Here is a 21,486-nt window from a genome sequence, read left to right on the forward strand (position 1 = left end):
GCTAAAACAAAGGGTCGGCCGAAAATGGAAATAAAATAAAAGGGTTGAAATCATAAAAACAACAATTTTGGCGTTTATTCATAAATATCAAAGAATACAAGTCCCTCAACGGGAAAAGGAGTAGGGTTTTTTTTTTTCTAATTAATTTACCGGTTACTCCCCAAGAAGCCTCACTAATTCATACCTTTCTGCACAAAACACGGCGTAGTTTGAATCAAACGTTAAGGTTACAATTGTGATTTAAGTTTAAAGTTGTCCGTGGAAATCAGAACGGTTTTGGAAATTAGCTAAATTAAAAGGGCTTATTGGGTAAATTCAACTAGTAAAGCATTATGATATCTGCAGAAGCAAGCCGAATGGAATAGCTACAAAAAGTAAATTCTCTTGAAAAAAATATGAGAAAGTTCTGAAAAACCCGATAAACGTTTGATGGATTGCAGGTATCTCTATCAATTCATGTTGCTTAAATTAGAGAGGTTTTCCCTCTTTCCATGTATTATTCCTCAGAATAGATTCTTCTCTTTCTTTCTACTACTGTAATAATATTTTTTTGGGGTCAATTGTGTGTTAATGAGTTAATATTTTATTTTTATTTTTATGGGTAGCCATTAAAACTTGAAGAGAAGCAGTTTCAGAGTAGTACCCAGGAATCTCAAGCTGTTCTCAAGTGTTTATGGGCAGTTGTTAGGCTCAACAAGATGTCTCAAACCAACTGGGAAGCTGATAAAATGTAACTTCTTTCTCTTCCCCCCCCCCTTTCTTATCAAAGTTTACGTTTTTATTGCTTGATTTGGTTCTGGTTATGTATGCCTTTCTGGGTTTTAGCGTGTTCTTTCTGAAGTATTTTAGATTCCAAGTTTAGCTCTTTGAAGCTGGCATTCCTTAGGGTTTCTTCTTTCTGGCACTTGTAGTTACCGTTATGATCCTTTTTAGTATTTGTGTTCTTTATTCCCTCGAATGGATAAATTTGATTTAGGGTAATTGTATATGTTTAATGTAGTAATCTTTTCTGAAAGACTGTTGCATCAAAACCACCATGGTGTTATTTTGTATCTGAGAAATTCTTTTGGTGCAATACCTCGTTAAAATCCAAAATTTGATAAAGCTGATCATAGGAATGGTTACTTCTTTTTACTATAGATTTGAATGTCTTTGCTGATGGTGTTGTGAAATTTGATTTGCTGTTGTAATAAGTGATTATTGGCCGTTTATTGTCTCAATAACAGGTTAGATGTGTATATCTATGATTATTTAGTGAAGAGGGATTTAAAGGCTTCAGCTCAGGCATTTCAAGCTGAAGGGAAAGTTTCATCAGATCCTGTAGGTAAGAAACTAAGTGGGGTTCAGGAATTATATTAAAGCCGAAGAAGAATTATTCTTACTTTATTAGGTTCCCCTCTTTTCACCCTTAGCACCAAATTTGCTTTGGAAAATTTAATGTTTTCGTTGATTCTAATGTTGGTTTCTGAACCTGGATATCCAGCTATTGATGCACCAGGAGGTTTTCTCTTTGAATGGTGGTCCGTTTTCTGGGACATATTCATTGCCAGGACTAATGAGAAGCACTCTGAGGTTGCTGCATCTTATATTGAGGTCGGTTTGATGTTTCACTTTCTCAATTTTAAACTGTCAATTTATTTTGATGACCTAGCATCAAAATTTAATTTTTGCATATCTTTTTGGGTAGAGAGGGCAAATGAGAAAGGGTTGGGTTTATCTGGCATCTTGCACTTCTGTTTTGGTGTTCATTTCTCGCTATTTTAACACCTTACACTAAAACTTTAGAAAGTATGGTAGTGCTTCTTGTTTCTGAGTAAGTCAACTCTTTCTTCTTCTTTTTTGAACTTTTAAGTGAGAGAACAGTTCTTTTAAGTTTTACCTTAAAACATTAACTGGTAACCTGCTCCTAATATGGGAGCCTCTATGTTCTGCTTTGTTGCATGGCTGGCTAACTAAAGGTTTTTGATCATTGAAATTAAGGAAGTGACTGTCGGCTGGACAAGTGTTACTGGTGTATTTTGCTAAATTTTTTAATTATTTACACATATAGTGTATCAAATAGTTAAGCATTCATTCATTTTAGAATGATGAGTGAGAAAGATAGAGAGAGAAAGAGTGAGAGAGTGACAGGTCGTTCATCCTCCGTTGAGGAATGGACTGTTTTTGTTGATAATCTTAGTAAGAGAGTTACTAGAAGTGAGTTAAGAGAGATTTTCAACTATTATAGAAGAGTTGTGAGGGTCTTTATTCCAAGTTTTATAGCTAAACCGAATTATAAATCATCGACGTTTGCTTTTGTGCAATTTGCGTTGGAGGCTGGTAGAAGAAGAGCAGTTCAAAACGTTAACGGAACGTTGATTGACGGGAAGAGAGTCTCAGTGGGGGTCGCAAGGTATAAGAAGGATAGGAGGAGAGAATTAGATGGGAAAAAATTTCAGAGGGAAGGAAACAAGTCAATTGGAGAGGTCAAAGGTAAGCAGCAGGTGGTTATGGAAAAACCAAGAAGCTTGAGGGATGACCGATCGTTCAAGGAGGTAGTGGAAGTGAATAACAGTGGGAGGAGGGACCAGGAATTAGTGGAAAAGAAGGGAGGTCAAGACAAGAAAGTAAATGGATTAAGGGATGTATGGAATATGCACATTCCTACTGAAGATTCACACTGGGTGAAGAATGCTTTAACAGGGGTTATCAAGTATCCCTTTAAGCTCGAGATGCTGAGAGAGGCTATGCAGAATGAGGGATTCGAGGTTAAAATTGTAAGTTGGGGTTATGTTCGGAATGATTGTATTGTTATGTTCAACTCTAATGAAGAGTTCGTAAAGGCATGGTCGAATTGCCGAGAGAAGTTGTCTTCCTGGTTCCATTGGTTATCTCCGTTGTTGAATGAGGAAGGTGTTCCTTTGGCGTATTGCATGGTGGAGTTGGTCGGATTACCTTTTCTGTGCTGGTCTGAACCCTTCTTGGAGAAACTTGCAGGTACGTGGGGGGAGTTCGTAAGTATCATGGAGGAGACTAGAAAGAAAGTAGACCTCTCTGCAGCGAGATTATTGTTAAGGGTAGCTAGTCCGTTTGACATACCGAATTTACAAATGTAGGGTCTTATGGTAGATCCTTTAAAGTTAAAATTAATTCGGGATTGAAGTGTACAAATTTTCAGTTGTAATAGAGGAAGAGATGCAGAAGGCCTCAGATGATGGGTTACGGTATTGCTCTTTCGAAGGAGGAAGAAGATGGAAGTTCAGAGAAGGAAGAAGTCAACAGGGAAAAATCAGAAGAGGAGGTTCGGTCAAAGGAGGGCACGTGGCTTCAGCAAACACAAGACAGTGGGAGGTTTAAAAGTGATGGGGAACTTTCTATGAAAAAGAAATCATACACAGATCTCAATACTAACAGGGTGGGCAAGTTAAGTCTGTCAATGATTCAGGTGAGAAGGATAGAAGCAAGTTAGTTGGAGGAATTGGCGGGAGTCCTGAAGCTGAAGTTTCTGTTCCGGGTGAGATAGAAGAAGGAAAGGGCTGCAGGAGGAAGTCTGGAAGCAATGAGAAGGTTTCTAAATGCTGGAAATTGGGTTTTCCTGTTCCAGTTGGTTTGACAGTTAGATGTGATCATGATGGAAGAAAGGGTATTGGTCGCTATGCTAGAGTATATAGAAGGAAAAGAGTTAGACCAGTAAAACGGCTGAGGTCATTAGTTCAGAGGTTATTCCAACTCTAGATCAAAATTTTCAGAAGGCGAAAATTTCCAGCATTTTTCTTCGGATAATAGAGAAAATGGAAGGAAGAATTTTCAGTGGTTTGTTGATAATAGAATAATTTTTGGACATTACTGAGGGCTGGAAGTGGTTCCTTTTTCCGATTCTGGGAGAGGAAAGAAGTATTAGAAGGGAAGAAGAGTTCTTACTAAGGAGCTGTAGACTTGGTCAATATTTCCACCGTCTTTTCACCCCAATTCTCAAAGTTGGTGGAGGAAGCAATGGCCACTTGGGAAGTTTGTCAGTTATTAGGTATTTCTTTCAAGGAGGGGAAGAAGACTTCATTGATAAAATCTTAAGTCTTCAGAAGGGTGCGGAGGATGTTAAGGAAGGTTGATATGCAGGTTTGGCGATTCAAGAATCTAAATTGGAGCATTGTCATGTTTCGATTTTAAGGAGGATAGGAGGTAATTTGTTAAAGGGTGTGCCGGTATCTCCAACTCAGGGGTCTAAGTGCAACAAGGTCACTGTGCAACATGTTCATAGAAGATTTTGGCTTTAGTGGGGAATTTTATGAACTGTCAAAAGGAGTTTGTTTTTATTAATGTTTATGGTCCTGCTATTGAGTTTGAAAAGGAGGAATTCTATGGGGAACTGCTGAATTTAGTTGTTTCGTTGAAACTGCCATTGTGTATAGGGGGAGATTTTAATGCGTACCTAGAAACGGATGAAAAACATGGGAGATCACAAAATTGGCATGCAATAAATATTCTTAGATCTTTCGTACAGCAAGCTAATCTCATTGACTTGCCCATGTCAGGAGGATCTTACACTTGGTGTAGTAATAGAGAATTGGCTACATGGGTTAGGTTAGATCGGTTCCTTATTTGTGGAAGTTTTCTTGACAGTTTTCCTCAAATTTCGCAAAGCCTTTTACCGCAATCAATTTCAGATCATCATCCAGTATTGTTGGAAGATTTCTGTCTTAATTGGGGCCCTAAACCTTTTAGGTTCTTCAATTATCTTTTAGAGGATCAAGGTTTTGATGAATTGATTACAGATTTTGTGGCAGTAGAGAAGAAGAAGGTAAATAGTGTGGTATTTTCAGGTTGTTACAAGCTGCAAAAAAGAAGATAAGAAGATGGTCAGGCAGTAGTTTTTAGGGCTGGCAGAATCTATCTCTCTTGAAATGAAGATTTTTGACATGGATTTAAAGTCGCAAGGAGGCAGGTTGTCATCGGTGGAGAGGGGTCAGGTGGTTGAATTCAGGAAGGAGTTATGGAGGTTGCTAAGGATAGAGGAGAGTATTTGGTGCCAAAAATCAAGAAATAGATGGCTCAAAGAAGGTGACAAAAAGACGAGGTTCTTTCACCTTAGTGCTATGAAACGGAATAGAGTCAATTCTATCCATTCATTGAAAGTAGAAGGGGAATTAGTCTCGGATCCGAGAAAATTAAGAGGCAGTGTGTTTAATTATTTCAAGACTGCTTATTCGAATATTTCAGCCTTGGAGGTAGAGGGCCTAAATTTTGATTTTCTGAAGTTAACAGCAACCCAATGTGCTTTTTTGGAGGAGGAATTTTCAGAGCTAGAAGTGTGGCATGCAATTTCGTCTTCTGATAGCTCAAAAGCTCCTGGTCCAGATGGTTTTACCTTGGGGTTTTACAAGTAATATTGGAAAGATCTCAAGGAGCATATTATGGAGTTTTTTTCAGATTTCTATTATGGGAAGGATTGGTCTCATGGAGTAAATCATGCCTTTATTACCTTGATCCCTAAGAAATGTAATCCGGAGTGTATTGAAGACTATAGACCAATTAGTCTTGTGGGAAGCCTATATAAAATTCTCTCTAAAGTCCTTTCAAAGAGACTGATATCTTGTGTCAAGGATATTATCAGTCCTACACAGTTTGCTTTTATTCCGGGCAGGCAATTGATGGACTGTGTTTGTTTAGCTAATGAAGGTATCGATTTTTGGAGGAAACAAGGGCTTCAAGGGGTTGTTTTTAAAGTGGATTTCAGCAGAGCATATGATACAGTTGAATGGAAAATTCTTCTAAGGTTAATGAAAGATATGGCTTTTGGTGAGAGGTGGTGTTCTTGGATTAACCAGTGTATTTCGACTGCTTCAATATCGATTTTAGTGAACGGGTCTCCTACAGAAGAGTTTCCCATTGCAAAAGGTTAAGGCAAGGGTGTAGCCTTCTCCTTTGCTGTTTAATGTGGTTGGGGAACTTCTTCATCTGATGTTGTCTAAAGCAGTGGATTCGGGGCTCTTTCAAGGGTTTTCTTTTGGTAAGAATCATTCCTCATTTTTGTTGTCCCATCTTCAGTTTGCAGATGATTTAATTATTTTCTGCCAAGCTTCTATTACCCAGATTAAGAATGTTAGTAGAGTTTTGAGGATTTTCAGCTTGATTTCGAGACTGCATATTAATTTAGCTAAGAGCAAACTTTTTGGTATTAATGTGGAGAATGATATCCTTGAAGATTGGGCTAGGGAGATTGGATGTTCTATAGGTACATTTCCATCGGTTTATTTTGGACTTCCGTTGGGGGCGTCAAAGAATTCAGAGAAGTTGTGGGATTCGGTGATTGACAGTTTTTCGAAGAAGTTGGCAGGTTGGAAAGCTGTTTCGTTATCTATGGCTGGCCGATTGGTGCTAATCAAGTCTGTTTTATCATCTCTCCCTATTTTTTCCTATCCATTTTTAAGTTGCCCTCTATGTCTGTCATCGGTTAAATTCCTTGATGTCGAATTTTTTATGGGGAGGAGGGGTCGAAAAGAGGAGAATGCATTGGGTGAGGTGGAATACTATCTGCAGGCCGTTGAGTGGAGGAGGCATGGGTGTTGCTGATTTGAATATAACAAACCGAGCGCTGCTGGGAAAGTGGGTATGGAAATTTGCTAATGATAAAAATTCGTTGTGGAAGAATTTCTTATGTAGCAAACACGATGTGAGCTGTCATTCCATGGATATTTCTAAGGTCCTTTCTCCAAAAGACTCTTGGATATGGAGGGGAATTGTGAATAATTTTATTAAGGATGATGCTATTGGTGGTTGTCTCCGATCTCATGCTAAGCTTCAAATAGGTAATGGCAAATCAATTTCTTTTTGGAGCGATTTATGGATTGGGGAGTTACCTTTGAAACTGCTTTTCCCGAGGATATTTGCTCTTTCTACAAATAAATTGGGTACTGTAGTGGATTTTGGTAGTTTTGATTCGAATGGATGGGGATGGAATATTCAGACGAGAATGAGTCTTTGTGATTGGGAGATTGAGCAGTTGGCAGAGTTACTGGATATGCTTAAAAACATTAATCATTTGGAGCATTTGGAGGATTGTTTGTTGTGGGATGGTTCAGGTGAGGGTCTGTTCTCAGTTAAAGCTTGTAGGAGAGTTCTTTCTTCTTCTCTTGATGATTCTTTTCAATGGAATAAGTGTGTTTGGCAAGGTTTAGTTCCCCCTAGAGTGGAGACTTTCATTTGGCAACTATCCCACCAAAAAGTTGCAGTGAGGGTGGAACTGTTGAAAAGAGGGGTTCATTTAGGGGAAAACACTCTCTGCCCTTTTTGTAATCAAAGGGATGAATCAGTTCAGCATTTATTTATATCTTGTTTTGTTTCTTGGGATTTGTGGACTAAGCTTTTAGGGTACTGGGGTATTCAGTTAGCTATTCCACAAGACCCTCCTAGTCTGCTCTGTTCGTGGGCTGCTTTGAGGCCTAATTCTGCTATTTGGAAGTTTATTCCAGGGGCTGTTTTTTGGTCAATTTGAAAAATGAGAAATGAGTTAATTTTTGAAGAAAGAAAACTAGACAGAATTTTACTGTTTTTCACTGTTCGTTTAAGGTTAGCCAAATGGTTTTTAGCAAAGTATCCCCTATTCTCTATTCAGGTAGACTCTCTAATTGGTGATCCTTCTTTGGCTGACAATTTTTCTGCTCCTAAGGTTCTGAACAGCATTGTGTACTGCTGGAATCCTCTTCCGGTGGACTATTTTAAGATGAATGTGGATGGGGCTGTTTGCTGTGTTGGGATGATGGCTGGTATAGGGGGAATTCTCAGGGATTGGAATCGGGTTACTCTTCTTTCATTCTCTGAAAGTGTCGGGCCTGCCACACCTATTCGAGCAGAACTTAAAGCTATCAAAAAAGGCATTGACATCTTTTTTTTGATAGGAATAGAAAGCCTCATTAAAAACCTCCCTCATAGTTGTCTCTTTAAAGGAGACAAGTAGCGGAAGGAGGAAAAGAGTGCCTTAGTAGATTAATAACCAACAATTACATAAGATTACCAAACATTACAAAAGATTGCCTAAACAAAGAAACATAACCAAAATAAAATGCCAAAAGCACAGCTCCTAAAAACAACCTCCACACTCACTAACCAATTCCCGACTTAGCTAGACCATCAGCTTCCTCATTAATACATCGCTGATATGCCTAATAACACATTATAAAGCCCAACTGACTTCTGAATTTCTGTAACAAAATCAACAAGGTGAACCGGGCAGAGATCCGGGCTGTTGATCCATTTCACTGCCAGAAACGAGTCACTTTCTAAAATCAGATTTCCTTTGTCCCTCCAAACTGAATCAAAAAACATATCTAACCCCACTTTGATCGCATAAATCTCAGCTAAAATAGGAGAACAAGGTCCTAAAGCTGTAGAGAATGAAACCAGCTTGTTATTACGAGCATCTTTAAGAACTCCACCAATACCACTCCTTTTCCAGTCAAAATTGACTGCCCCATCAACATTCATCTTAAAGTACCCGGAAGGAGGAGGGCACCATTTTAATCTTGACAGTCGAAAATTAGAGGGGGATTTATGCTTATCCGCCAAAGTAAGATCTCCCACAAGGCTGTCCAAATGAATAGACAAATCCTTATTTTTTGCTAAAAACCATGATGCCACCCTATACCTCACCAAAAAGAACAAATTATCTTTGTCCATCTTGCCATTCTCAAAAACAATCTGATTCCGGCACAGTCAAACAGACCACAAAACTGCTCCTGGAATAAATCTCCAAATATCCGAGTAGGGTCTAAGATGCAACCATGAAAGCAAGAAGCCTTTCGGATTATTAGGAAAGACTGAAATAACTTTCCACAAACGGAGTAGTTTTATCCAAATTTGCCAAACCTGGACACAGGAAAAGAAATAAGTGACTGACATTCTGGTTCCTCTCCACATAACACACAAGAGGGTTTTCGATATCTTTAACCCCTCTTCTCAATAAAACAGTTTTGACAGCCATCTTCTGATGAATAACTTGCCACAGGAAAATCTCTACCTTTGGTGGGACTAAGCCCTTCCACACAATCTCCAACCAAGAATTGTCAGATTCTGCTAAACTTGAAAATAATCTTGAGCAAGAATTAACCGAGAACTCACCATCCCCACTACCTTTCCACACAACACGGTCTCCACCCTTCAACAGCGGGCGAAAATTATCCAGCAACACCATCAGTTCCATCCAATGCTCAAACTCACTATCCATTAAATTCCTCCTAAGTTGTAAATCCCACACCCACTCCCCATTCGACAAACACCCAAAATCAGCCACAACACCTTCCTTATTAACAGACAGAGCAAAGAGCCTAGGAAACAAAGTCTTCAAGGAAACATTAGAAATCCAAGAATCAAGCCAAAATCTGATAGATTCTCCTTTTCCCACCTGAAGCACGAGATTATTTCGAAAGCATAATCCAAATGAGTCGTTAGACCAATAGTTATTTAAAACACCTTTCCAAATCCAAGACACATTAGAGGGCAATTATCATCTACCACAATAGAGCTCGAACCCACATTGTACTTAGAACAATCAATGTCTTCCACCAAGAGTCCTTCTCTGTACCAAACTTCCAAACCCACTTGCCCAATAAAGCTCTATTCCGTAATTTTAGATCCGAAATTCCCAATCCCCCCATCTCTTTATTTTTACAGACTGTATTCCAATTAACCCAATGAAGCCTTTTCTTCTCAGCCGAAGAACCCCACAAGAAGTTGGCCAAAATAGATTCCAGTTTCTTCCTCACAACCACTGGCATTTTAAAAAGTGACATATAGTAATTAGGCAAAGCATTCAAGACTGAATTAATCAAGACCGTCCTTCCTGCTATTGATAAAGAAGACATTTTCCAACCTGTTAATTTCTGGTAAAACTTATTTACAATCGGATCCCAAGTTGAATTGAATTCCTCTTAGCACCCAATGGTAACCCCAAGTAGTCTGTCGGAAAGGAGTCTCTTAAACAACCAATAGAATCTGCCCATTCCCCAACAATGTTGTCTTGTAAATTGATACAAAAAATTATGCTCTTCATCAAATTCAGCTGCAGCCCAGTACATAACTCAAAAACAACCAAAACCCTCTTCAGATTTGCCAATTAACCCTTTGAAGCTTTACAAAAAATAATCAAATCATCCGCAAATTGTAGATGAGACAGCATCGGCGAAGAATTATCAGAACCTAATTGAAAGCCCTCAAACAACCCCAATGCTACTGCTTTGGACAGCAGTAGATTCAGAAATTCACCCACTATATTAAACAGAAGCGGGGATAGAGAACACCCTTGTCTGAGCCCCCTAGATATGTTAAACTTTCAGTTGGAGAGCCATTGACAAGAACTGAATAGAAGTTGAACTTAAGCAATTACGAATCCACGACCTCCATCTTCTACTAAACCCCATACACTCCATAATTTTGATTAAAAAATTCCAATCAACAGTGTCGTAGGCCCTCTTGAAATCCACTTTGAAGACAAGACCTTCTCTTCCTTTCCTCCTCCAAAAATCGATTGCTTCATTAGCAATTAAGGAGCAGTCACAAATCTGCCTTCCCGGGATGAAAGCAAATTGAGAATGACCAATTAACCCCCTATGCACTGCCTTAACCTTCTTGACAAAACTTTAGACAAGATTTTGTAAAGTCCTCCTACCAAACTGATTGGTCTGTAATCCTCAATGCAGACTGGAATCTGCTTCTTCGGAATTAGAGTGATGAAGGAATGATTGACACCTTTCCCAAACTTCTTCCCTTTGTAAAAATCTTCAAAAAACTTAAGAATGTCACCTTTCAAAACTGGCCAAAATTTCTTGAAAAAACCTAAGTTCAATCCGTCAGGACCTGGAGCTTTATTGCTATCCGAAGAAAGAACTGCTTCCCAAACTTCCTCTTCCGAAAAAATCATGTCTAATTGAGCAACTTGATCCTCCGAAAGTCTAGAAAAAGTCAATTCCAACTTCTCAACTTCAACCGTCGGAATGGCATTGTAAGCGTTCTTGAAAAATTCAAAAATAGCAGCTTTTATCCTTATCGGATCCACAATCAAATTTCCACTCACATCCAAAGAATTAAGAGCATTCCTCCTCCCTCTATTTGTAGCACATTGATGGAAATACCTTGAATTTCTATCTCCATCCATAATCCAATGCGCCCTTGATTTCTGGAACCAAACTAATTCTTCTTTTTTATATAATGTCCATAATTCACTTTTTTCTTTTGCAACATCCACCATAGAAACGGAAGGATTCCTTTGTTGTAATAGAGCTTCTTGGTTCGAAATTAGTCTCTCTTTGCTGTCAATCAAACTTTGAAGTTGCAATCTGCTTCCATTAGACCAATTCCTGATTTCAACCTTTATAACTCTAAGTAACTCCTCAATGTTCATCCTCTTCCTACTCTTTGCTTGTGAAATTTCCTTTTCCACAGCTTCCTTAAAACCCTCCTCCTCCATGATGTAATTGAACAATTTAAAGGGTTTCGGACCCCAATTAATCTTACTGGAATCCAATGCCACAGCATTGTGATCTGAAATTGACTTAGGTAATAACAGCTGCACAACATCCGGGAATAAGTCTAAGAATTCGGCAGAAACTAAAAACCTATTCAACCTCACAAATGTAGGATCTTCCCTGTTGTTACCCCAAGTAAAACTTCCTCCCACCAAAGGCAGATCCATCAAACTTGAATGAAACAAAAACTCCCTGAACCACCCAATTGAATTTTCATACAGATTTTCCCCCACTTTTCTTCCTGTGACAAATGAGCATTAAAATCTCCAGCTACATATAAAGGGCACCCCAATGTAGCAATAAAACTGGATAACTCCTCAAAAAACGCCTTTTTATCTGCTTCAACAGAGGGTCCGTACACATTAATAAAACAACACACCACTTGGTTATCCTTTACTATACCCTTCAAAGCTATAAACCTTGGTGAGATTTTCACCAAATGAGGTAAAAACCAATCCTCATCCCAAAAAGTAACCAATCCTCCTGATGCACCCACGGCCGGAGAATCCACCATCCCACCTAGATATTTACCCCCCAACTTCCTCCTCAAACCTACAGAAACCACCTCCAATTTCGTTTCTTGCAGAAAAAGAAACGACGGTTTCTTATCAACAACCACCTTCCTCACTGCCCTAGCCTTTTCCATCCTACCTAAACCTCTAATATTCCAAGTAACACAAGAGACACGAACCATAAAAATATAATTAAAAAAAAAGATAAAGAACCTTCAACCAAATATAAGGGTTAATAACCACCCTTCTCCCCCCTAACCGAATTAGACTCGGAAAATTTCTCAGCAAAAGCTTTCTTACCCCCCTCAAAATTAACACCTAACATTTGGCTAACCTGCCAAGTTACTTCCAATTCGTCATTATCAATCGAAAAATCAACTGCGGCAAAACCCTTATTCAAATCATCTCTTTTATTCTTCTTATTAGATCTGCTGTAAACTCTGTCAGAGAAAAGGGTAGCTACCTTAGGGGGATAAACACGATTTGTTGGAGGGGAAGAAGAACACCTCCTAGTAGGAATTTTACTGACTTGTAACCCAATTGTTCCATCCTGAACTGCAGCAAAATCTAGCTTTGAAGCCTTCAAACCTGTCTGCTGAGGACCTCCACATTCGCCCCTAGCATTAGCCAATTCATCAGGCTTGTAACCACCTCTATTTGAACTTGGACTACCTTGAATAGGCCCAAAAACTTCTACCCTACCCACAGTACCAATGAGCCCATTAACTTGGTCAACATTGTCAAGCCCCAATGGGACCTCACCCCTGTTAACCACCCATTCTCTCTCATCTGTACCAACCCCCATCTTTTTCTGTTGACCCTGATCGTCATCAAGAACTGTCTCCTGTGCACATACATCAACTGCCACTATATTTTGAAAAACCCCTTTTCCCTCCAACTGTCCATTGAAAATTGTGCGCTCCCCTTGAGAGGATTCCAAGGCCCATGCTTGTACACTGTTATGGTTGTCTGACAACGCCTGCTCACTCAACCTCCCTTCCTGCTCATCGATATCAACACCAAGGCTCTCTTCCGGCAAGTTCAACCCATTGTTTACTGTTTCATCATCTTCAACCAAATCCTCAAGCTCCGGAAAAAAATCTTCACTTCCTTCCACCTTAATCTTGATCAAGAACGATCTCCCATACGTATTAATAGTGATATGGGGAGGAATATCAAAAGGACTTTCGACCCTTAACAACATATGGGCTACTCTACAATCCACTTTTTTAGCAGTTTGTTCTTGTATCTTAACTAGTTTGCCCCACTTCGACGCCAAGCTAGTGAAGAAAGGGACTGACCAGCAATTAAGAGGAACACCAATCATAGAAACTTGACAATAAGGTAGTGGAATTCCTTTTTCTTCCATAACTTGCTCCAACCTATCGAACCAAAAGGACAAGGCTTCCCACTTGTTTTCCATCGTTGAAACTTTGTCCTCAACAGTCTGAAAAACTACCAGACAGGCGTTTTTTGCATATCCCCATTTAAGCACTTTGACATTGATTCCCTCAGATCCTAACGCCCTTTGCACAAACTCAACTTCAAATATTGGCTTGCAAATACCAGTTAAAGACGTTCTAAGCCAAGTCCTATCCTCCATTGGAATAAAAATATCCCTCGACGTCTTCCCTTCTACCTTTTCTCCAATACTCCCCACTTTCTGGCCCTCAACTTCTTTTGTTCCGACAACCGAATCCTTATAGGACCTTCCATCATAAAACTTATTCAAAAACTCCTCCTTCTCTGCAACTGCAGCTGGCGATGATAATTTCTTCCGCAACTCATCTGTACCAGCAACTGAAGACCTCCTCACATTCGTACGGTTAAAGCTCGGCGGAGTACTTTTCTTCTGATACTTAGCGATCGACACAGATATTCTCCTCCCATCGAACGATACGTTATTCATCTTTTCAACTGCAAGATGCAGATCATTTTTGCTCGCAAAATGCACAAAAGCAAACGTATTTTCCTTATAATAAGGTCTCCTGTTAACGAATGGAATAAACACCTTAATCACCTTGCCACAATGACTAAAACGATCCCATAATGCACTTCTTTGCACACGCCTACTAAGATTATCCACGAAAGCAACCCACGAAACTCCTCCAGCCAAAGAACTACCCATGTTTCCAAAATAAGTACCTTATTTTGACAAGTTACCAACAAAAAGCAGGCTAAGAAGGTGGGGGATGAATGTTGAAGAAGCCAATGGTTGGTATGGTGGAACTCTTGTTGCATTGACATCTTTGTTTCTTCAGATTGGGTGTTGAAGGGCAGGCTTATTATCGAATGTGACTCAAAGACAGCAGTGGATTGGATCATTAATCAAGTTGCTGCCCCGGTTTTTCTGTCTAATTTTGTTAAGGAAATGGTGGCTTCTGTTTCTTTAATTCATGCTATTGTCAGGTGGATTCCTAGGAGTTGTAATTGTGAAGCTGACAAGTTAGCGAAGGAGGGAATTAGGTGATTGTAGTCATGGATTTAGTTGGTTTGTATGCTGTAGAGGAATAGTGTGTCAGGAGTGTTTTATGTTGGTAGTATTTGGCTGGAGAGTTCTTAAGTTTTATGTAAAAGTTTTATATTTAATAAAATTATGTACTCTTTTCCTCCCTCAGCTAGTTGGTTCTTGCCTATGGGCAAGGGTCTACTAAGAGGGAGGTTTTTAAAGAGGCATTCTATTCCTATCAAAAAAAAAAAATAGTTAAGCATTCCAAATTATTTTTACTTAAAATATGATTATGCTTATGGTGCATTGTGGTATTGCAGACGCAATTGATTAAAGCACGAGAACAGCAGCAACCTCAACAGCCTCAACATCAGCAACAACTGCAGATGCAACAGCTTTTATTGCAGAGGCATGCTCATCAACAGCAGCAACAACAGCAGCAGCAGCAGCAACAACAACAACAGCAGCAACAACAGCAGCAGCAGCAGCAGCAACAACAACAGCAGCAGCAGCAGCAACAACAACAACAGCAGCAGCAGCAGCAACAACAACAACAGCAGCAGCAGCAACAACAACAGCAGCAGCAACAACAGCAACAACAGCCTCAACAAAGAAGAGACGGGTCTCATCTCCTGAATGGCAGTACAAATGGACTTGTTGGAAATGACACACTCATGCGTCAGCCTGCTGCAACTGCTAATGCCATGGCAACAAAGATGTATGAGGAAAGACTAAAGTTGCCACTTCAAAGGGATTCTTTGGATGAAGCGGCCATAAAGGTAGGTGGATCATCTTTAATTTCTTGGAAGCATGCTATTCTTCTATTTGTTAACCATCAAGGAATTCCCTACAGCAAAGGTATGGTGAGAATGTGGGCCATCTTTTGGATCCCAATCATGCCTCAATCTTGAAGCCTGCAGCAGCAACCAGCCAACCTTCAGGGTAAGTATTTTTCATAATTTTTTATTACTCAGAAGAGCCTTTGGCTGCGGATGATTTCGTATTGCAATCTGAACAAAGTCATATGAATGTTACCTAAGACAGATTGCATAAATGCTTTGCAAGGTTTTCAATTTACATTTTAGGGTAACTGCCTTCAATCTTGTGGTTAGTCTTTTGTAACATGAAGTTGAGCCACATAACAACTAATACTACAAACAAATTGGAACTGTTTCACCTTTTTATCTGAAATAGCCAGTAACAAATATAGGGTTTGTTCATGCATCCGGCACTTAGTTTTTTATACTATTTAACTTATTTGGCATCATGCTAATTCCAGGCAAGTATTGCATGGTACTTCGGGTGGTATGTCTCCACAAGTTCAAGCTCGGGGTCAGCAATTGCTAGGAACAACACCGGTAGGCTCACATTATATTGTCCTTCACTTGTTGCTTCTCTTAGTCATGTTCTGAAATTTATCTAGAAGCAGGAGATAAAGAGTGAAATAAATCCAGTATTGAATCCCAGGGCTGCCGGTCCAGATGGATCTTTAATGGGAATTCCAGGTAGTTTTATTTCAGTTTCTTGGATTCTGTTTGAATTGCATCGTTTACTTTGAAAATAGAACAAAAATGATAGTATTAACTCAACTACAGGTTGCTTGTTCTTGTGCTGGGCTCTGTTTACCTAGAAATTTGGAAGATAAATTATGTGTGGTCATTTTTTTTCAGGCTCGAATCAAGGTGGCAATAATTTGACTTTGAAAGGATGGCCTTTAACAGTAAGTTTTATAAAGATTTGCTTTACGTTAGTGATAACTCTTAGTATCATAGTTATGTCTATTTGAAATGATTTTTTTTCTTGTTACATATATTTATGAATTTTTTTTTATAGGAATTGAAGGCCTCATTAAAAAAACCCTTCTTGATTAAAGGAGCTTGTAGAGAAGCTCCTTAATCAGCGGAAGGAGGAAAAGAGTGCCTAAAGATTTTATTAACCAAAAGAAATTACATAAGATACAACCAGATAAACACCCCCAACATAACCAAAAAACCAAAAAAGAACCGAATACAACCCTATACAACAGAACTAGCTCAGCCTAAACCATCTAAGCTACTAACACAGTATAAATTTTGGCTGAGCTGATAACCAATCTAGCAACAGCAATGAAGACTAACGCCTAAACATTTCCTGGAATACAACCGAAAACAGTTCAACAAAATGCCTGAAACAATCAACCAATCCCCTCCATAGCTAACTTGTCTGTCTCCATATTACAAGACCTAGGAAAAAGTTCCAGCAAAGTTGGAGGGCCTGGATATTTAGATATTATGAATTTTAAATTTTACTTTTCATTTATCTCTTTTGAATGGTCATCGTTATATCTGTTTCTAGGGACTGGACCAACTGCGATCTGGGCTACTACAACAGCAAAAGCCTTTTATACAGGCTCCTCAGCCCTTCCACCAACTTCAGATGTTGACACCACAGCACCAGCAGCAACTCATGCTCGCTCAGCAGAATCTGACATCACCAAGTGGCAGTGATGAAAACAGAAGATTGAGAATGCTGTTGAATAATAATCGGACCATGGGCCTTTCAAATTCTATTGGTGATGTTCCAAATGTATCGCTTTTGCAGGCAGGCAATCCGCTCATGAATCGAGGAGATGCAGATATGCTGATGAAGGTATTATTGCCTCTATGAAGTGTGCTTTTCCTACCCTTTCTCTTGAAAGGAAATTTCAAATTCTCCCTTTCATTTTCTAGGTATTTTGTTATGTCATAAGTTTTATGATCTTCCAGTTTCTTAGATATTTAATCTGCCTTGCAGTTAAAATTTGCTCAGTTGCAACATCAGCAACTGCAGCAGCAACAGAACAGCAACTCACAGCAGCATGCACTCTTGAATCAACAGCCACAGAGTTCTAATCCAAGTCTACTTCAGCAAGATAAAGTTGGTGGGGGTGGAAGTGTAACCGTGGATGGTAGCATGTCAAATTCATTTCGAGGGAATGATCAGGTCTGCCCTTTTCTGGTTACCTTTAGTTTATCTTGCCAAAAGGATTCCCGAGGGTTTTATCTTGCTTCTATGTGGCACCATTCTGGGTGTGTGTTGTGCATGTTCAGGGCATGGTAGAGATTTGTAATGTCCCTGATGAGTTTTCTAGCTAATAGACTTAACTATTTTGAAATATCCATTATTTCTTCTCCCCCATTCCCCGCTCTTGGAATACTGAAACCATTTTTTAAAAATATTTTTTCGGTAGAACCTTGAATGCTTTATTTCTGTGTTGCTCTTCCCTAATATTATTAGCTTAGTTTCAAAAACCATACTGTTACTGTCATTTTCCTCTAGTGTATGGTTTTAAGCTTTAAAACATATTTCCTTTTTCCTGTTCAAGTGAATTTGGAGTGCACTTATAAGATCTATTTCAGTAGACCGGGCTTAAGTAAATATTTGAGCAGTTCCTTAACTTAGTTTCCTTAAATAAATTTAAGGTTTCAAAAAACCAGAATGGGAGAAAGAGAAAACAGCCAGTGTCTTCTTCAGGCCCTGCCAATAGCACGGGGACAGCAAACACAGCTGGTCCTTCCCCAAGTTCAGCACCTTCCACACCGTCAACGCACACCCCTGGAGATGTGATTTCAATGGCTGCTATGCCTCATAGTGGCAGTTCTTCCAAGCCTATGATGATGTTTGGTGCTGATGGTGCTGGCACAATTACATCACCATCAAACCAGTTGGTGAGTATATTTTTTTTCGTGTTGATGAATAAAATTTTCTTGCATGAATTCTCATTGCAATTCCTTTTGGCAGTGGGATGATAAAGATCTTGAATTGCAGGCTGATATGGATCGATTTGTGGAGGATGGCTCACTTGATGATAATGTTGAATCTTTTTTATCGCATGATGATACAGATCCTAGAGATGCAGTTGGCCGATGTGTGGATGTCACTAAAGGTGTATAAAATAACTTTTATGGTTATGATTTGTTAAACTCTGCTGTTGTTGGAAATCTTATATATCCACTTTTCTCTAACATTGTAGTTCCGCTCTCTTGAATTTTTTTGTCCAGTATTAATTTGTTTGTGAAATGATTATGGCAATAGGTGCATCCTTATTGGGATTCACCATGTTCTTTTTGGCGTTATTCTTTCTGATTTGACCTTTTAATTGTTGTTTATTGCTAGTAATTTTATGATCTTGACACATGGGCATTTTCTGGGATTTTAGGTTACAAGGGATTGAATCTTGATCACTGTAACTAAGAGTTCAGCACTCTACTAACTAATCACATGGCTGTTTGCTACATAGGTTTATATATTAACATGCTAATTGAATATGACCAAAAGAAATTGAGCCTATTGCATGGGGGCTTATATTTATCCTTATTTGCAATTTTGTGGGATATACATTCATCTGGTCATAAGTGAATCAGTTCCATGTTTTAACAGTACCAAATTTTAATTTTTCTTCAGGTTTCACATTTATGGAATTAAATTCTGTTCGAGCAAGCAGTAGCAAAGTCACTTGTTGTCATTTCTCATCAGATGGAAAGTTGCTTGCTAGTGGTGGCCATGATAAAAAGGTGAGCACCTGGAGAAGAGATAGAACTTAGCTACTTCTGAAACTGTTAAGTTTACGATGGTTTTCATTTCCAAATCATGCTAAGAATTGAAATCCTTTGCACCTTCTTTTCCCGACACAGGCTGTATTATGGTATACAGATACTTTGAAGCCAAAGTCTACACTTGAAGAGCATTCATGTTTAATTACCGATGTCCGTTTCAGTCCAAGCATGTCACGCCTTGCAACATCTTCATTTGACAAAACTGTCAGAGTTTGGGATGCTGAAAGTGTTAGTAGATATTTTTCCTTTTCCTTTTCGCAAAATTGTTTCGACTTTTGGGTTAATGTCTTCTACGACTTTTCTTTCTTCTTGATAGCTATTCAATAGCATTGATTTAACTTAAAGATGCCTTAGTTTCTCAAGTCGCAATTTCAAGTTCAATGCATGTATGTGGATTTCTCGGAGCAGTTTAAGTTCTTGCTAATAAAGCAGTTAAAATTTTATAGAATGAAAGAAAATTCACCTCTATCATGAATTTATGGACAGTCTTTCAATATCTACTAAACATGAACGTAGTATTTTGCAATGTGAAGTTCGTTTTTATAGTGCAACTATTGTTTTCACTTTTCATGGGAAAACTGGAAAAATAGTTAAACATTTTATACTTTTAATGTTGCAGCTCCTTCTTCGTGAATGTAAAACCTAAAGGGTTGTATGCTATTGTTTGAATTCTAGTTTGGATCGGCCTATGATCCTGATGTTATTAATTTGCAGCTTTTGCGACACTGGAAATATAATGTTATTTGAATATCTTATATGTCTATTCCTACAGTAAAAGATGGTGTTATGATAGAAAATAAAGCAAATCATGTGCCTGTAGTGACTGAACATGTTTGGCTAAGAAATTGATAAAAAATACTATTTAAGACATTATTCTATTCTTTTGATGAAATCTCTATTTTTTAGGGGGTGGTTTGCCTCTGAAGTTTATTTTTGACAGTTACTTTTCTTGACTTCTTGTGCAGCCTGGTTATTCACTTCGCACCTTTGTGGGACATTCTGGTAATGTTATGTCACTTGACTTCCACCCGACTAAGGATGACCTTATCTGCTCTTGTGATGGTGATGGTGAAATCAGATACTGGAGTATCAACAAAGGGAGTTGTGCAAGAGTTTTCAAGGTAATGATCTTGCAACCGAGTTCCTTGCAGTGTGATTAAATTGAATTCAGGCCTTTCTCTTTGAGGTGGATGTGTGTGCACCTGTTAAGAACATCTCCTTTATGTGGATCAGGGTGGTACAGCTCCTGGTACAGTCCAGCTGAGATTTCAACCTCGCCTTGGAAAATATCTTGCTTTAGCTGCAGAGAATGTTGTATCAATATTGGATGCAGAAACTCAAGCTTGTCGACACTCATTACAGGTGTTTTACTGACCTTTTTTCTCTTTGAAATTCTATGTAGGCATAGATATAATGATTGTGATTTGTTTATGCATTTTATAATGACAGGGACATACGAAACTGATCCATTCGGTATGCTGGGACTCTAATGGTGAGTTTCTAGCATCTGTTAGTGAGGACTCTGTTAGAGTTTGGAGTTTTGGATCACGAAGCGAAGGGGAATGTGTTCATGAATTGAGCTGTAGTGGCAACAAGTTTCACTCTTGTGTTTTCCATCCAACAATTCCATCATTGCTGGTCATTGGCTGTTACCAGGCAAGTAATTTTCTTGTTTGTTGCGAGCTTCTCGAAAATCCTCTTGGTAGTACACGGGATAGTTTTACTAGTTTCAGGACCATTGGTTTTCGAATCCTTGTTTGAAACACTGGAGTCATGTTGGGTTCAATTACATAGCAATTGTTTTGTTCATCTGCTGCAGTCGTTGGAGCTATGGAATATGACAGACAATAAGATTAAGACGTTGTCGGCTCATGAAGGACTAATAGCTGCATTGGCGGTCTCACCCGTGACAGGGTTGGTTTCTTCCGCTAGTCACGACAGGTTCGTTAAATTGTGGAAGTCGTACAATTGTTAGCAGAACTTGCGAGTTTATCGATGTTGTGGTTGTTCATTGTCGATGTGGATTGTTTGTTTTTGCTCCCCCATAACCCTAGTTGCTAGCCATCAACCTTGCCCGTTGTTGTATGCATGATATGTGACCTTGTATGTTAAGTTCTCTGACTTTTGTTTTTATTTTTTCTTCTCTTTTCCTGTGCGGATTCCACTTTTTTATCGGGGGGAAAATGGTGAAATTGTGCTTTAGGCCCCAATTGAATATGATAGATAATTCAGTTTAGTCCTTGGCATAAAATTTTACCTATGTTCTCCCAACAATCTATATTTTCATCTTGCACTTCCAATGAAAGATTTATGGCTTTGCCCTCAAGGAAGATCCACCAGTCACCTAAAAATCCAAATTTGGCTTAGAAACACTAAGGGTGGTCCAAACAACAAGAAATGTCATACGTAAGATCTGCGTAACAAGTATGATTGTATAAAGTTTAACGACAAACTCG

The 21,486-nt window shown here is 38.9% G+C and overlaps 1 protein-coding gene across 5 annotated transcripts; it reads left to right on the forward strand.

Annotated features, from left to right (window-relative positions):
* The first annotated feature begins 385 nt into the window (after window positions 1-385).
* LOC120192661 (transcriptional corepressor LEUNIG-like) lies at window positions 386-21,175 on the forward strand. Of its 5 annotated transcripts, none has more exons than XM_039195405.1 (19): window positions 386-440; window positions 606-730; window positions 1,227-1,324; window positions 1,484-1,593; window positions 14,777-15,235; window positions 15,310-15,398; window positions 15,736-15,814; window positions 15,880-15,961; window positions 16,127-16,176; window positions 16,791-17,084; window positions 17,229-17,417; window positions 17,897-18,142; window positions 18,243-18,360; window positions 18,879-18,988; window positions 19,109-19,258; window positions 19,996-20,151; window positions 20,264-20,392; window positions 20,480-20,686; window positions 20,850-21,175. In XM_039195405.1, the coding sequence occupies exons 2-19, from the start codon at window positions 699-701 to the stop codon at window positions 21,003-21,005; spliced, it is 2,754 nt and encodes a 917-aa protein (XP_039051336.1). In that variant the 5' UTR covers window positions 386-440; window positions 606-698; the 3' UTR covers window positions 21,006-21,175. The 5 variants fall into 5 exon arrangements, with proteins under 5 accessions (XP_039051336.1, XP_039051337.1, XP_039051333.1 ...); XM_039195406.1 differs by having other exon boundaries at window positions 15,886-15,961; XM_039195402.1 differs by having other exon boundaries at window positions 387-440; window positions 18,216-18,360.
* Window positions 21,176-21,486: the final 311 nt, after the last annotated feature.

This window comes from Hibiscus syriacus, unplaced genomic scaffold (genome assembly GCF_006381635.1).
Source record: "Hibiscus syriacus cultivar Baekdansim isolate YM2019G1 unplaced genomic scaffold, ASM638163v2 tig00116976_pilon, whole genome shotgun sequence".
NCBI classification, from domain to species: Eukaryota; Viridiplantae; Streptophyta; class Magnoliopsida; order Malvales; family Malvaceae; genus Hibiscus; species Hibiscus syriacus.